Source organism: Sciurus vulgaris (assembly GCF_902686455.1).
Source record: "Sciurus vulgaris genome assembly, chromosome: 8".
Lineage (NCBI taxonomy): Eukaryota > Metazoa > Chordata > Mammalia > Rodentia > Sciuridae > Sciurus > Sciurus vulgaris.
In genome coordinates this window covers 48,438,419-48,456,148 of record NC_136468.1, presented here as the reverse complement: position 1 = coordinate 48,456,148, position 17,730 = coordinate 48,438,419, and the positions used below count along the sequence as shown (strand labels likewise).

At 34.8% G+C, this 17,730-nt stretch overlaps 2 protein-coding genes across 13 annotated transcripts in view; one reads left to right on the top strand and one right to left on the bottom strand.

Moving 5' to 3' along the window:
* Positions 1-17,730, top strand: part of PPP1R9A (protein phosphatase 1 regulatory subunit 9A) — a 355,775-nt gene that overhangs the window by 60,044 nt on the left and 278,001 nt on the right. The window lies entirely within an intron of this gene.
* Positions 14,726-15,825, bottom strand: LOC306667850 (SKA complex subunit 1; the record flags this gene model as incomplete). The annotated part of the gene is made up of 1 exon (XM_079150635.1): positions 14,726-15,825. One exon carries the CDS (start codon positions 15,823-15,825, stop codon positions 15,058-15,060), a length of 768 nt encoding a protein of 255 aa, XP_079006761.1. The 3' UTR covers positions 14,726-15,057.

Genomic DNA, 17,730 nt, shown 5'->3' with positions numbered 1-17,730 from the left:
GTTTGCTGTTAGCCCTTTAACATACTCTTGATTTATTTGTGATTTGAGTACCCATTCTAGAACAGATTGTTTTTGGTATAGCCAATATATTTGGGCAGAGCCCCACCATCAGTTTGTCTAACGGATGGTTATTTTGCCTTATTTTATTAATATTGTTATTACAGAAATATCTGAATGCTCATTTTGTATCTAATATGTCTTATGAGATCTATATTCTACTTTTTGATTCTCTGGATTTGGGGGTGGAAGCCTACTTTTTTTGGGAGGAGGTACTGGGGATTGAACAGAGGGGCACTTTAACACTGAGCTACATCCCTAGCCCTTTTTATTTCTTAAGTTGAAATGGCCTAAGTTGTGATCCTGCTGCCTCAGCCTCCCGAGTCACTGGAATTATAGGTGTGTACCATCATATACACATCATGACTTGGAAAACTGCCTTTGTTCAACTGAATTTTCTGGGATTCTCTGAAGATCAATTAATTCCTTAGTCTTAACATAAATCTCAACATCAGGAATGATAGAACCTGTTCCCCTAGAATCATTTTTTTAATGCAGTTCACCTAGGTATTGGTCCTTTATATAGAGTAAGTTTTTTAAAAAATTGATTTATGTCCAGTCCACCCCCAAAGTAGTTTATGTTGTTCTTTTTGCAGTTTACTATCCCCAGATTTCTTAATCCACAAAAATGTGCTACTGCTAAGATATCTGTTAATTAATTTCCTTAAAGTACCTGCTGTCAACTTTGGTGCCTTAATGGCTCTTAGATTTTTAAAGAACGTCCTGATCAAATAAGGTTGTTAGATAGTATTATATTGGGTTGTCAGTTGAAATTAGTGGGTTAAAAAAACTTCACTCAATATTTTTGTAAATGTAAAATATTCAAAATAATTTTCTCCCCATATCGTGAGTTTATGACATATGACCCTAAATTGAATTTCTTTACCTTTCTTCATATGAAAATCTCACTTTTCTGTTTGAAGAAATGTAGAAGTTTTTCCTTATAAGGAAAAAAATCTAGTGTTCTATTTATAAGCATATGGTATTCAACCAAAAAACGTAAGTTGAAAATGCAGATAAGTAGTTAGTAAAATCACCTTTCATTACAAACCTACTTTGAAATGATGCACGTGTAATCTAAACTATATATTTACCTTAAATGCAGTGGAATCTACCTTAATTTTAGTCTGGATTTGGGGAGTCTGAGTGACTACATTGTCATTGACTTTAGCATAAAAGAACTAAGTATATTCCTGCAGGAGTCAAACTCTTGCATATTAACATAGCTCCTTTTGAATTTCTGTATCTGTGGGTTTCAGTGTAGGCAGACTTGCCACAGAATAACAGGAAAATGCATAGCTCTTAGAGAAAGAAAGTTCTTTTCCTGTATCCGCTTACCCTTCATATATGCTTTATCAGTGAAAGGACTTACTTTTGATTATATGAATTCATAGCATTTAAAATTCCAAGAAGAAATTGCTTGAATACAGCAAAATCAACTCTTTATTTAGGATACTTAGGAAGTCAAGTATTCAGGTTTATAGAACCATGTAGCCTTTACATGGATAACCAACTTTCAGAATATTCAAATGGTATGTTTAATATCAAAACTTCTTTGAGCAGGTTTTCAAAAACATTTTTGGGTGATATAAATATGGCATCGTAGGCATTTGAAATGCATTTTAAGTTTACCAGTTAAGCAACACTTAACTTTTCATTGGTAAAGCATGGAAATGAAAGTTTGTGAATGAGTCCTTACAGATTCTAGTATGCCATGTAACTGAGTTTGTAACTATGATTACTATTTTAAATTCATATACCATAAACTATTGTTTGTGTACACATCAGGGATCATCTTTGAGCATTAGAAATGGGGTTTCTAGTCCTGGCTCTAGCATTTAAGTCTTCTGTACCTCCAATTTCTTACATAGCAAGTGAGGGTTGAATTGGACCATCTCAGTGGTTGGTTTATTTCTTAAGCTTGCTCTCACTCTGCTTTTTCATTCAGCAAACACTACTGTGTGGCAGAACTTGAGCAAGAACTTGGGGATATTGTGTCTTCAGGGGAGTTCAGAGGCTAGAAGGAGGGCGAGCAGAGGGAGAGAAGAAAAAATAAGCAAAATTAATAAATCAACAGTTAGAAGCCAATGTGACGAGTGCCCTGAGGGTGGTAATTATGGTGCATGCAGGTCTGGGGAGGCTTCTTCGTGGAACTGATACTTAAGTAGCCTTTAGGAGGTCAGCCAAGTGGATTAGTGGGTATATGGCATTTTATGACAAAAGATACTTGGCAATCATTTGGTGCTTAAAATCTGAGTCAGTGAATTGTTAAAATTGTCCAAGTAAGAAAAGACTGCAGTACTTGTTTTCTTTACTACTATTGCTAGACTCCCTAGTTATTTTTCTCATTGAGAAAGAATGTGAAACAAGCTGATTAAATTTAAAATAACTCTTAATTCTTGCTAATTATTCTAGTTACCTTTGAAATGTTTTGGTTTTAGGGTGAGAGAACTGTTTTCTGTTCTTTTTGTAGCAAGTGAAGTATGTATAACTTTGGAACCCTCTGTATAGGTCAGTCTCCAGCAATCATAGTTTTTAGATAGGAGTGTTTACAAGTAGTTATGGATCACTGGAGAAACTAATGAAAACAACCACCAAAAAAGTTGTGCTGAGAGTTGCTGTTCTAGCTCATAGAAACAATTATCTGGTTGAAGTTTTAAAAATCACTTTAGTGCTATTTAAAAATACAGTGTACTTTGCTTTGCTTTTCTAATGAAATTTTCGGGATTTTTAGATTGTCAAGATACAAGAATTTTTCTTCATGACCATAATTTCCTCTAAAATCTGATTTAGGCCTTGCCTTACAGAAATTTTCAATCATTAAAATCCCCTCATGCTATTATTTTTGCATACTCTGGATAACTTATTACCAAGTTTGTATTTTTATAATAAGTTGTTTCTACATTAAACTACAGAGAAATTTTAACAACCATGATGACCCAGGCACACACATAAGGTGGCTGTGGGACGTAAATAATAATGCCTAATTTTAATTCATAAAAGCAGTGTATCCCCCCCCCCCCCAATAACCTTGGTTTTGCACTGTACAAAAACCACTGTCCTGTTATTTTTATTAGGGAGTTTATCTATTCTAAGTTTTAGTTTCAGATACATAAGTGGGTAAGATTCATGCTGACTTTAGCTTTCATGATTTATTACACTGATGCAAATGAAACATATACCAGAGAGAAGGGAAATCACCTTTCCTAGATGAAGCAATGCATTCCTAACATATGCTGTTAAGACTTTTTTTCTTTTTTCTTTTTTTGTTTTCATTACAAGTGTGACAGGCTGCTCATTCTCTGGCAGTGACCTCTACCTTGGCCCGACTTAGCTGGTATGATGGTTCTTTGTGCAAATATTTTCTCAACCTTCAATTTGTCACAAGTAGCTAAGCATTATCCCATGAATAATAGATTTATGATTTTTCTAGCATTAACAGAGCAACTAAGATACTAACTTGTTCCAGCTGTGTTTCTTGGATTTGATTTTTCTTCCCAGGAACTGGACTTTCTAAGCAAGAAGAAAATGAATGGCCAATTAAGTAGATTCCCTTTAGGTGTGTACTGGCCTAGCTCTGAGAAAGATTAATATGAAGCTAAGTTGGGAGAACTGGAATATTTTAGGCTTTTGGTGATTTGAACCTCAAGTTTTGCCAGGTTTTGGGGCCAAGTAATTGCCTTGTTACTGAAGGGGAGACTGAAGCTTAGAAGGATTTGCCAAAAGGTCATCCCAATGTGAATTGAGCACACACTTTCTTACTGCAAATTCCATGTTCTTTCAATCCCGGTGTAGTATAGTATAAAAAGACTAATAAAATGAATATATTCTTTGTTAGTGAACATTATAATTATACATAATATTTGGGTTCATTTTGACAAAATAATACTTGTAAGGAATTTGATTTCAATCCCCATTCCCCACTTTCCCTTCCCTCCTCCCTCCCCCTATTCTCCCTCCTGTGCTGTATTGAGCTTTGTTTCACTCCTTTATTCATTTATTTTTGATTGATATGTTCTACATATACATACAAGTGAAATTCTATTTGGTGCATTTATATGTATATATAACATGAAATTGTTAAATTCATTTCATATTTCTTACCCCTTTCCTTTTTTCTCCCTCCTTGTTTTCTTCCTTCTACTCTACTGATCTACCTATATCTTTATGATATCCTGTCCCCTCCCATGCCACCTTCTTTTTCCTTATCTTGCTCTAGCTTCCACATGTGAGAGAAAACATTTGGCTCTTGATTTTTCTGAGTCTGGTTCATTTCACTTAGCATGATTTTCTCCATTTCCACCAATTTTCCAACACATGCCTTCAAATGAATTGATTCTTAATGGCAAGAAAAATACTTCCTGGAAGAAGTAATTAAAAATAATAAGAAAGTAGAAATTATTTAGTATATGTCCAAGGTGTTTCAGTTTTTTAAAACAATACTGAGATTTCATTTCCTTCAAATTTTGCCTTGAGATTTGTTCTCTTTTACTACTGTGGGGTGGGGGGAGGAATATGTACATTGTATCATAAAAATATGTGTGTTTGAATATTTTGGTTATTATTGTTTACTAAGAGTTACAAAGGGCCAAAGCAAGTTCTTGTACTATGTGTTCAAAGAAATATAAGATTTGCATTGGTAAAAGTGGAAGGAAAAGATCCTTCTAGATGTGATGAGTAGCTTGGGCAAAATCATGTTTGAGGGACAACCATAAGGATCTTAGACTAACTGGAGTTAATTAATTTAATGTAATTGATGGGGCTTGAATGCTAGCCTTGGGATTTGAGGCATAATAATGACCCAGTCTTGACTATTGTTAAGGAGAAATTTTTCAAAAGTTCAGTAAGATTATTGTTTAGGAGAAGTAGAGTGAATAATAGGCTTAAAGAATGTCTTTAATTATAATAATGTGATGTGCTGGTTAAGAAGGGAGTTTGTGGTTTAAGTTTTTCCTTGAGCGATAGATTGGAGTGAAGTAGACTATATATTTTAGGAAATTAAGTTGTTGGTGGTAGAAAATATCAGACTAAGATGATTATTAAGTAGGAGTCAACATTTGTAATCATAGTAGAGGATTCATATGGAATGAGAGAGTGTGCAAGATCAAGCTTGGGATGACATTATAGACAGATTGAGGATTCATATTTACAGAGTCTTAGAAGTTAGGAAGGTGGGTTTTTCCCCATAATATTCCTTCTTATAAATATCAAAACACATACTGAAAAATGAGCTCTGACTTACAAAAAAGGAGTTCTTTCTTTTTCTTCTTCTTTTTGGGTACCTGACTGTAAGTCTTCCTTCCAACTTAACAACAAAAAGTGATATAGGAAGAGAAGTTGTAATTATGGCATATAAGTTAAGATAAACTATGAAGTGGAGAAAACAAAAATGATTCAGAAATTTTAATTTGGGTAAATAAGATACTACTTAGGAAATTGTACTTTAGGATCCTGGATTCTGGTAACACTTGGGTTAGAGAGAGGGAGGATATAATATTAGATGAACTCAGTGAGTCAAGGATGAATCTGAGAGGTTCTTATACCTGAGTGGGTTTTAGGACCATCTGAGGAACTTATACATTTTTTACCCAATGAGGTTTTGGAAGGATAGATAGAGAGTAGAAATTTTCATTTTTAAAGTGAGGCAAGGCAGTTCTGATATAAATGATTAAAAAAACTGGGATAATCATAGATGGAAACATGAAAGTTAGGGGAACAGTTGTCAGGTGAAATGTTAAGTTTGGTTTTGGATAAATTGAGAGTAATATGTTTGGCAGGATATCCATGTGGAAAGAGCTATCCAGTAAAAATCAATCTTTGCATTGTATTGAAGTCCATCTATTTGACTGTGAGAGTGGACAATGTATCAGAGAAGGATGTTGCAAAAAGAGCAAGAGCATACAGCCTTTTTTGCCATGGTGTTTGCTTTAGAAACGCCAGGGCACTGATGGATTTCTTTAGTTAAGTTAGCTCAGTGCAACTTCATTCTTGTTTCTCTTCTTAAAGACTTGGCATTTCTCATTTTATTTTCTCAGTTCCTAGGAAATGTACATAAATGTCTTTGGCATAGCCAAATTGATTTTGATACAACCACCAGTGTTTTTAACCATTGTAAATAGCTGTTTGAGCAGTTTCGTAGAGGGACATTGAAGTCATAACTAAATGAAGCAGTGCTAATGATGATACCACTGATCTCTGACAACATGTCCGTGACTTATGAGGCTCATGCTCTCTACTCTTCATTACAAATAGAGTGTCTGATACGTCCTTATTTATAAGTGATTCCTTACACATATTTTTCAGAATCCCCAAAGAGCTTTTCACATAATTTTAGCAAGCATTTTAAAATTCTCAAAAATTAATTCTCATTTCTCTTAATTTGGAAAGCAAATACTGCATTGCACCATTTAGAATAGTCAGGGTATATAAAAGGCTCTGGTCTTCAAATCAAATAAGCAATGACATTGTATTTCAACCTCAAAATTGATATGAATCATGGTGATAAAGGAAGTTTAGTCTAGTTCATTCACAGACAGAGAAAAGAAGCCTGGTAGCTTGAAACCCTTCTTTTAGGGCAGATTTTATAAAATGTTAAACATGTCCATTCACTTTTGGACAAGCTGTAGGTCTTTGAAACTGCACCATCTGAGTGGAAGAGGTCTAATGGAAAGTGACTCATTCCTAAACATATTCAGCAATGCCATGGGCCAAATTGAATCCCCTGAAACCCAACCTATATACAGACAGTTTCCAGCACATGAGCTGGTTGTGTTTCAAAAGTTTATGTGTAAGGCAGCTGTTTGGAACACAGAACACATTTTTTTCCCTTACTGAAACAGTTTTAAAAAATACTGGCTCTGTTCCCAGGCCAACTCACAAATCTTTTTAACTCAAAATGTATCTTAAGTATTAACTGTACAATTTTGCTTTATTAAAATGATATTTTTGTTTCTGTGGGAAAGTACACCCAAATCAGTTGAAAGAAAACAGTTTATCTTTGCTTAGCTGGGTTAGGGTCTTCTCAAAAGATGTCACCCATCTCGCTGGGGACCAGAATTTATTAACTGTACATTTGTGAATAACTTCTTCCCCAATTATAAAGGCACATTTCTTGGGTGTTCATTTCCCAGGTGATTACTATTTCAGGAAGGTGGCCCCAATTTCCCACTCTTCCTCTTCTCTTACTTCCTCTCTCCTTTCCCTGTGGGCCATTATGTTCATAAGTCAGAGGTTGTTTATACAGGTTTGGCTATAAGATGGCTAGTGTTCCTGTATTTTATAACCAGTATTAGTTAAGAAGGTTAATTGCTTCGTATCTTCAAAGTTTGGTGAGGGTAAGGATTGGTAATGATTGGTGTTACACATGTCAAAAACCTGAAATGCTACTAAATTTCATTGATATAAAATTATATGAAAAACAATTTCTTTTGGTACTAGGGATTGAATCCGGGAGCATTCCGCATCTCAGCACAGCCTCAGATCCCCCCACCTCTTTTAAAATTTTATTTATGAGAGAATCTTGCTAAATTGCTCAGGCTGACCTTTAATTTGTGATCCTCCTGCCTCAGCCTGGTGTGCACCATACTTGGCTGAAAATTACTCTAGCTGTTTGTTTATTGTATTGGATTATAATGTTTTGAACTTTGATAACCACATATAATTATCTCTATTATAATTAACATGTTTTATTATTAATCTTTATTTTGTTTTGACTGGTTATCATTGGTGAATATGTGCTTTTTAAATAAAAAAGTTTTCTGTTTAAGAATAAGTAAGGCAGTTTAAACTTCATACTTAAGGAATGTTTTACCTTGATGAGATTGCTATTGTCTTAAATGGAATGAAGGATCTGGAACCTTTCATTCATTTAATCATGTACTCTACATACATATTGACTCTCTCTATCTGAATCTGTATCTATATCTATATCTATATCTATATCTCTACTGTGTGTCAGACTCTATTCTTGGTGCTGGAGATAACAGTGACCAAGCAGATATCATGTCTTGCTTTATGCAGCTTGTATTCTTGTTGGGAATACAGAGAATACATGATAATTGAATAAATGAATATATAGTAAGTTAGGATATATTGTAAAGGTAGATCCAACTTGCCTAACAGATGGATTGCAATGAGAGTCAAGGATATCAGCCAGGTTTTCTGCCTAAGTAACTGGAAACTTATAATTTTCTTTCCCTGCTATGGGGAAGACTGGAGGAGATGATCGTGGGGGAAGGATTAAGAATATGATTTTTACATATTAAATTTGAGGTACCCGTTAGACACTACTGAGACTGAGCTGTTCAAGAGGTAGTTCAGGGAAGAAGTCTGGGTTGAAGATAGAAACTTGATAGTTGTCACTAAAGAGTGAATTCAGGAAAAGAAAAGAACTGGAGTTCTTCAGTTTTGAAGGACTAGGGAAGATAAGGAATCAGCAAAGGAGAATAAGAGTAACCAGTGAACTTCAAGAACAGCCAGTATAGATGACGCCCCCAAAGCCAAGTTAACAAAAATGTTTCAAGAAAATGGGGAATAATTCATTCTGCTAAATGCTGTGAGTTTATTCTCAGGTAATATGAGAATTAACCATTGATAGAGGAACATTGAAGGCTTCGATGACATCTGATGAGTCATTTTTATGGAGAGGTGTTTGTCAATCTGTATAAAGTCAGTAGTGAATTCCAAAGAGCATGTGGCAGTATTTCAGGAGTTGAGGAAGGATAGGAGATGAGGCCAAATCCAGGAATAGAGAGTATTTTTCTGATAAAATCAGCTGGTGAGTATGACTTGGGCATCCTGGGTTTCTGTGATGACTCATGATATGTTTATCCCTAAGAGTATTTAAAGTAGATTATGATGCAAAGCTTATGCATGTGGAGGGACAGGGGAAGATGGGTCAAGGTCATAGAAGTCTAGGTTGCCATCTTGACCTCAGGCAATAAAGTAGTTTCTTATAGGACATCTTGTTAAGAAATAGTTTGGGAGAAAGTAAGTTTACCTGAAATCAGATTATACCAAAAAACCAAACTATAGCCATTTAGTAAATATCAATGCTGTATGTTTTTAATGAAGTGATCATTATAGAGTAGACTAAATTTTTATGTGGCATATTCTTTCCATAGATGGAAAGAATAAAAGCTTGAAAGACAATGTGTTACAGGTTCTCCCTTCAGTAAATTTCTGAAAACCTGATGAATAATTTTAGGTGTGAACAGTATTTTCCTATAAACTTCTTTTCTTGGAGGCTGCTTAAAAATTCCACATTGCCAATTCATTCCTCAGGATTATTTTTATGTCTTGATCTTTTTTTTATGGGGCTGCATTCATTTTCATTCAGCTTTTTTTTTTTTTTTTGAGTGCTTTCCCCAAAATAAACACCAGTCATATTTAGAATGAAATAATGATCCAGTGTAAGTTTTCTGAATACTACTATTTAAAGTTTTCAACATTTCTGGAAATTCTAGGCTGATTTATTTTTCAGTATCAATTTGATTTAGATGTTCTGGGTAATGTTTCTTCTAAAAACACTGAAATTTTTAATGATAGAATTCGAGTTATTTAAATCAAGTTTATGGAGTTTTCTGGGCAAATTCTGAAGGGAAAGACAGTTCATTTACTATTAGAGTTTACTTGTTTGAACAGACTCGTACTATTTGTAAATCAAACCTGTCATATATTTGTAAGTCTAGATCATATTTTCAGTTTTTAGCAATAAATTGCATTAATTTCAGTTTATTAATGGTCAGGCATATTCTGTATATCTCCATCAATGAGTTCTTGTAAGTCAGTGTAGCCATGAATGAGTGCCAGCTCATGTGAATTTTGTTGGAGATCTCTCAATGGGATTTGTGGTTTGTGTGTATCATCCTTGTATTTTTTTCTTTTTCATGAAAGCTAATAAGCACTAATGTTAAATGCTGCTTAACAAATGGATTCAAAGGTGTGACAGTAATTTTAGGTTGTTTCTAGATAATGTGGATTTAAAACACAATTTTTTTTGAAAGCTGTTTTCTGTTGACTTGTAGTTTCTTGTAATCTGTTATTATTAAGGTCACCCCACGGATATACGCATTGAACCATGAGTAGTTATTTCTTCTTAATTTTCTACAGAGAATATATCAGATTCTCTGGTAGCTCAGGTATGTTACTGCTTTTGTTTGGAATTGTGACTGGGTAGCTATCTTCTTTGTCCTGTCATCAGTCATTTATCGTAATGGAAGCCAAATTCTGGCTTGATGTTACTTAGGCATAATTCTAAATTATCTAATAAGAGGGAGTGAAATAGTTGTATGTAATTCATGTTGGTTGACAATGTAAAGGTTTTGTTTTTGTTTTGACTTTTTTGGACCTGTGAAGACTGAAATTATATTAGATTTGAAAATTCATAATACAATTTTTAATACTTTTTTTTTAAAGTTTATTACTGCAGATAATTTTCTTTTGGGCACTCTTTCATTTTGTTTTATAGTTAATTTTCTTTCAGCCTTCAGTGGGTGTTTAGTATTCCAGGTAGAATCCTCATCTTAGGCTGTTTGCCATTATTAACTCATACATATATATCTATATATATATTCTAATAAAATTTCTATTTTTAATCATTTTAAACTATTGCCTGTACTTTCATTAAGAGTCATGAAGAAAAATTGTGTTTGATAGAAATTGTGACTATTAGAGAGGAGGGTTTCTCATGATTGAAGGCATTTATTTGCTTGAATTCTTTTCTACATCTCCATAGAAAATGGAATCATAAAATATTCTTACATATTATTAAATATTTTCAACTTAATTCTAATAGCAGATGCTATTGCCTTGTATGGGTGGATGTGAGGAACTATTGAAGAAAATGAAATATTTTTCTTGAAGATGGTTTTTCAGGTTGGAGGAGAGAGTATGAAACAGTTTTCCAGGGTGTTCATTTAAAGTGGAATCACATAATTTTTCAAATGTTTGAAAATAAGTTGAGACCAGCAAATAGGAAGTATAATAGAGCAAATTTTGATGGATTGGGGAAACTTCATAGCCTTCCATTTGTTGAATTATATTGAATATGTTAGGCAGATTCTTCAGGAAATTTGCTGTTCTATTGCTCAAGTTCTAAAGTGACCTGTCCTGTTTTTTTTTTCCCTCTCCCTTTCCCAGTGTTTCTGTCCATCAGACTTCTTTCCCTTTTACAATAAATGATTAAAGTTGTCACAGATGGATTAAAATATTGACATTCAGAGGTGAGATTCATGATTCTTTTAGATAGAATTATACTTTAAAAATATTTTTAGTTGTGGATGGACACAATACCTTTATTTTATTTATTTATTTTTATGTGGTGCTGAGGATCCAACCCAGTGCCTCATACATGTGAGGCAAGTGCTCCACCACCCCAGCCTGAATTTATACTATTAAAAAAAGGATGTTTTCTAGTTTTAGGCAGTTTTGATTGTTTCCTCATTATTTGTCTGACTTATGTCACATTTTTTAAAAAATATTTTTTTAGTTATAGATAGGCACAATATCTTTATTTAATTTATTTTATGTGGTGCTGAGGATTGAACCCAGTGCCTCCCATGTAGAGAGGCAAATGCTCTACCACTGAGCTACAGCCCTAGCCCCTATGTCACTTTTTTAAAAAGTTGTTATTTTTATTGGTTCATTAGAGTTACATGTATTAGAGGGATTCAGTGTTACATGTTAATACATGTACACAACATAATATGGTCAACTCAATTCCCCAGTTCTTTTCCTCTGCTTTACTGGTCTCTCTTCTATTTTCATGAGACCTCTCTCACCCCATTTTAAATAAATTCTTGCAAGCTTCTCCAGTATGACTTCATTCTTTATGGTCATTACATTCTGACAGGCAATACACACATTCCATTGAAGTTTTAAAGATTAGACCCACATAACAGCTGTAGTACAATTTCCTTGAAGCATGTAGATACTTCTTTCAGACATTGACCTGTGATTTTTCTGTTGTAAGCCTCAATCAACACTTCCATACCCTTGAGGACATTACTTTCTGTTCCTTATTGCTAACAGATTTGCTTGCCAGAACTTCAGTTGATATTCTACCTCTTTACCCTGCACATCTGTTTGGAGGTACTAAGTTTCAAGAGTACCGAAGTCACTTCTGCTTTTGTTCTTCCATAGAAACCCAGCTAGAGAGCAATGCATTCTGTCTCATAACCAAACTAGATGCTCTTGGTTTTGTGCCCAAAAGCCTTAAATATCCCCCAGGCTGCTACCAAAATTTGAGGATATTTTTTAAATGAGGGCAGACAAACTCCCCTGCCAATGTGCTGTGACAGAACTTCTGGAATCCTGTCCTAGTCATGCTGTAGCAGATGCTTTTGGAACCACCCAATTTCCTGAGACACTTTTACTGGTTCCATGGACCCATTCCTCAGCCTCTATTGTTTTTTCCCATGTATTCTGTAAACCTTCACTGGAGAACTACCTGTTGGTTACTGGGGCTGCTTCATTAGTATTTGGAGCCTGGAGTCCCAGGAGCTAACATGTTCTCTGGGGCTACCTTGGCTAATGACTGACTGTTGTAGGAGGATGACAGTCCAGTTCCTTGAGTGTTCTCGGATAACCTTATGCCATATGTCACATTTTAATTTTGTAAAATTATCTGCTATTTTCCAGTTACATGCGAGATGACCAGTAGGATTTGGGAATTTTCTTGTTGGGGCATCATTTGAAGTATAATTGATGGAGGCCAGTGAGGCTTACCAGCAAAATAAAATATCTGCAAATGGCCAAAAGTTGTTGAAATAATCAACCATGAGACAACATTACATGGTTGATAAAGTAAGGAATATTTTTCTTACTGAAGCCTTTTTCTCTTTTAAATCTAGTTTTGACTATACTTCAGCTGTTTATGCCACATGTAATGATTCATTTTTTTCTATTGAGGAGGTAAATAGCATCTCAAATTTTGTTTAGAAGAAAAAATGTAAATTCAGTGAAACTGCAAAAATGGTTGAAGATTTAGAAATTAAATTCTATTTACAAAAAACAGTATTAAAGCTATATAGATGAAGTAACACTTGTTTTACATTAAGTATGGCAACAGGTCATAATAGGAGTAGAGGTACTTTCTTCAGGAAAAATCAAGATATGCTCATATCCTTTGAGCCTAGTAGGCCTACTTCTTATAATGCATGCTACATAAATAATCCAAAAGGAGGAAAGTTCTCTGTAGCACTAATTATGCTTGTAGATAACTAATATGTGTCCTAAAAATGCAACATTTTGGACATCTTCCCTGAATGCTATTTTATGCAACCATTGAAAGGACTGTTTATAGAATTATTTATAGCAAACTGGAACATGTAATAATGTTTTTATGAAATCAAATGATAATACTCTTATGTATGAGCTATTCTTTTTAAGTCTGAAAAAAGCATTCTTTCTTGAAATAATTTTTATAATAGTATTTTCCTTTTCTGACATATTTGCTAACTTCTTGTTTTCATTATTATTTTCATAGTTGCTTCTTATCCTATTACTTACATTCAGGTTGTTATTCAGATTTTGTGTCCTTTGAAGTACAGCTCTCTTGTCACCTTTTGTTCTCAAAATCACTTGGTATGTAGCTTAAAGGTAAGAAAACACATCCCTCTGTATAAATTTTTGTTTGTTTGATTTCAAAAATAGCTAGCACACTAAATACTTGCAATTGGATCAGAGGTTCAGTACCCTGACACTTGTGGTAAAGAGGCCTAGGAATTTGTCATTTGTGTTTCTAGATAGGAAACTCTTACCTTCTGATGTTTGGTCTTCATTACAACTACAACTAAAGTATCAGAAAATTTTGTCAGAAGCAGATGTTGGGTATATGTAGACATAACCCAAATGTGTATATTATAACCCTGGAGGAAATAACTTAGTCTAAACAACAAAAAAAATCAAGATGATTAAAGACTCTTTTTAATTTGGTGATAGAATTTTTATGTCTTCTCAATATCTGGTGTTTATTTTAGATATTTCCAATTCAGTATTTTAGAAAAAACTTTTACATTTCTAAAAAATCACTAGGTATAATACTAGCTCAGCAGTTTTGTGATTTAAAAATAGTTTCCAGTTAGTGACACTACATTTAAGTAATTAGTGAATGGGAGAAATTTCCAGAAGGTCTGATTAGATTAGAAAGTCAGGTGAAATGATTTCTATTGAATATAAAAACAGTACTTGAATTACATAGATACTTACTTCTGGTACATTTTGCTAACTTTTGTTGAAAACAGTGGAAAAAGTGATGTGAGAAACTTCTTTATTAAAAATGAAAAAAAAAAAGTGGGAAAAGGGCTAGGGCTATAGCTCAGTGGCAGAGTGTTTGCTTAGCATGCACAAGACCTTGGGCTTAATCCCCAGTATTGACAAACACAGAAACAAAAGTCAGTGAAAGTAGATGTTTATTTTTTTTTTTTTTTTTTATTTTTTTTTTTTTTGATGAAGAACAAATATACATTTATTATATCATAATACCACATTATCTTGATATACTTTCATTACAGGCTGAAATCCACAGACTGGGTTATACTGAATGCATTTTAAGTAAGCTGCTCCCTAAGGACATGTGGAAAAGCACAATAATAAGGATAAGCTGCCTCCAAATCCAGTTCTAGGAAGTCACCTGGAGACTAAAATGCCTTTGATGGACTTCAGACAGTAATGACCTTTAGTTTCAAAGGGCCTGGGTAGCCTTATCTCATCTTATTGATATTTTCCTTGCAATATCACTTCTATATCCATTTCATTGGGGTCTAGCAAAAAACTAGACATGAGCAATTTTAATCCACGATGTGCCTAGTAGAGAGGCTTATGTGGTTGGTGATTAAATATTTGCTGAAGTGAATTTTAAAATATACATGCTTTATCCAAAAAGGTCTTATTTCTATAAGAAACAAATAGAAAATGAAAAGCTAAAGAAACTATATGTAAGAAAATTATAGGACTAGCCTCTATACCCTACTGTTGGTAATTCCAAAGCTTACAAGGGCCTCAGGTTATGACATAACGGGTAAGTCCTCCCCCTCGGACCTCTGACAGCCTCCGGCAGTGTCGCAAAATATTCAGGATCACGTGAAATCTCTTGTCAGCTTTCAAATTTGTGAATTCCTTTATGTCAGCTTCCACTATAAAATAATGTCCTTTAGTGTCCTTTGTTTCTTCATTAATAAATCTGTGATAGAGATTTCTGGTCACAGAATTCATAGATGTTTTTGGTTGATGTACAATCTTGTATTTACTAACTACTGCTTTGTTGATTTCTTTAATAACATCATTGATTTGACAATAGGTCAAGCGGGATTTCATGTACGCAGGAATACCATTGAACTCATCAATAGTTATAAACAGCATTTCTTTAACACTTCTTTGTTCTTTGGGGGGCTTCTTTGTGGGTACAGGTTCCTCAACTTTGACTGGTTCTTCAGGATCAAGATCTGACCCTTTAACCAAGTTCTGGGGTACGGTTACTTGAGGCAAATGGGAAGGAATATTTTCTTTGAAATGTACAACATCTTTATGATCTTCTTCAAGAGATTCATAGAGTTCCTTGAGTGAAGTGTTGATTTGCTCCTGATACTGAATTTCCAATTCAAATTTATTTAGAAGTTCATTTACGACAATGATCTCATCTCCTATTTTATTTAATATTGACTTCAAGGTAGGTTCCTGGCCAAGGCTTCTTAATGACAGAGTTTTTTTAATATTGCCAATCTTTTCATTGACATGAGAGCATAACTGTTCCAGCTCTGAGAAAGCCATCCTCTAAGACTATTTCTTAGAGCCAGCCTTCGGCAGTCAACGAATTCCAAAGCAGGGTACAGGGAATAACCGGGGTCATTTCCTTAAGAATTCAGTAAGACGGAGCCCGGCAAAGTGGCGCATGCCTGTAATCCTAGCGGCTCGGTAGGCTGGGGCAGGATTGTGAGTTCAAAGCCAGCTTCAGCAATTTAGCGAGGCCCTAAGCAACTCAACAAGACTCAGTGTCGTTGCGTAGCGAGCTGTAGACACTCCAGTCTCGGTGGGAAACCCGGTTCGCTGGAATCAGGCACAGGAAGGAAATTCAAACAGCCCGCCGGGGCCAGCGCCGCGCAGGCGCACCGAAAGTAGATGTTTAGAGTACACCATTCTTTAGGTGTAGAATGGCCAGTCCCAGCTATAGAACACATGTAACTAAATATTCAGTCTCCCTTATCCTGGAATGGATGCATACCTTGACTCCTCTCTTCCACTCCAGGCACTACTGATATGCTTTCTTTCATATAGACTGGTTTGCATTTTCTAGAACTTTATAAAAATGGAAATACACAACATGTGCTCTTTTTTTCCCCTGACTTTTGTTCAGCACAATTATCCATAGTGTGCCATTTCCTTTTATTGTTGAGTCGGATGCTGTTTTATGGCTGTGCCATGGTTTGTTTATCCATTCACAAGAGGGTGGATGTGGGTGGGAGGGTTTGTTTTCAGTTTTGGGTTTTACAAATAGAGTTGCTATAAACATGTATGTAAGTTTTTATAGAAACACACTTTTCTTTTGGGTAGTGGATTGGATCGTATGGTAGGTGTATGTTTGACTTTTAAGAAACTGCCCAAATACTTTCCAAAGTGATTGTTCCATTTTATGTCCCTAGTAACATTCATTTATGTCCACATCAGTCTATTTTTTTTTTTTTTTAATTTTAGCCTCTAACAGGTGTGAGTAGTATGTTACAGTGGTTTTAATTTGAATTTCTCTTAACCACTACTAATGCTGAACATCTTCTAATGTGCCTTTTTTTTTAATCATTCATATATCTTATTTGGTCTGTTCACATATTTCCCTGGTTTCTGAAATTATTTGTTTCCTTACTGTTGTTTTAAAGAGTTCTTCATATACTCTGTATATAGATCCTTTGCAAACTACACATTTCTGAAGCATATCCTTTTATTCTCTTAATGTTGCTTGGATGGAAGATTTTTATTTTGATGGTCTGTTTTAGCTTTTTTTTTTTTTTTTTTTTTTTCTTTTATGAATCATCTTGTTCTGATACGGAAGAAATCTTTGTTTAACCCAAGACCACAAAGATATTTCCCTGTGTTTTATTCTACATTTTTGTAGTTTCCTACCCCCTGCCCACCTCTGTCATGATGGGGATTGAGCCTAGGGATGCTTTTCCACTGGGCTACAATCTCAATCCTTCCTTTATTTTTTATTTTGAGACAGGGGCTCACTAAGTCGAACCTGTATCCTCCTGCCTCAGCCTTCTGAATTGCTGGGATTATAGGCATGTGCTACTGTGTGTAGCTCTTATAGTTTTGCTTTTAAATGAATGTGACATTTTGAGTTAGTTTTGTTTGGTAAGACCACCCTCTTTCTACTGAATTGCCTGTGTCAAAAATTAGTTGTCCAGGGCTGGGGAGACAGCTCAGCTGGTAGAGTGCTTGTCTCACAAGCACAGGGCCCTGAGTTCGATCCTCAGTAGCCCCCCCCCCCCCAAAAAAAAAAATTAGTTGTCTGTATCTGTGTGACTCTATTTCTGTTTTGTTCCACTGGTATATTCATCTTATGTTGATGTCAGTACCATGTACTGTTAGCTTTATAATGAGCCTTAAGGTCAGGGAGAGTTAGCCTTCCAGCTATGTTCTCTTCCAAAGTTTTGTGACTCCTCTCGGTACTTTGCATTTCTC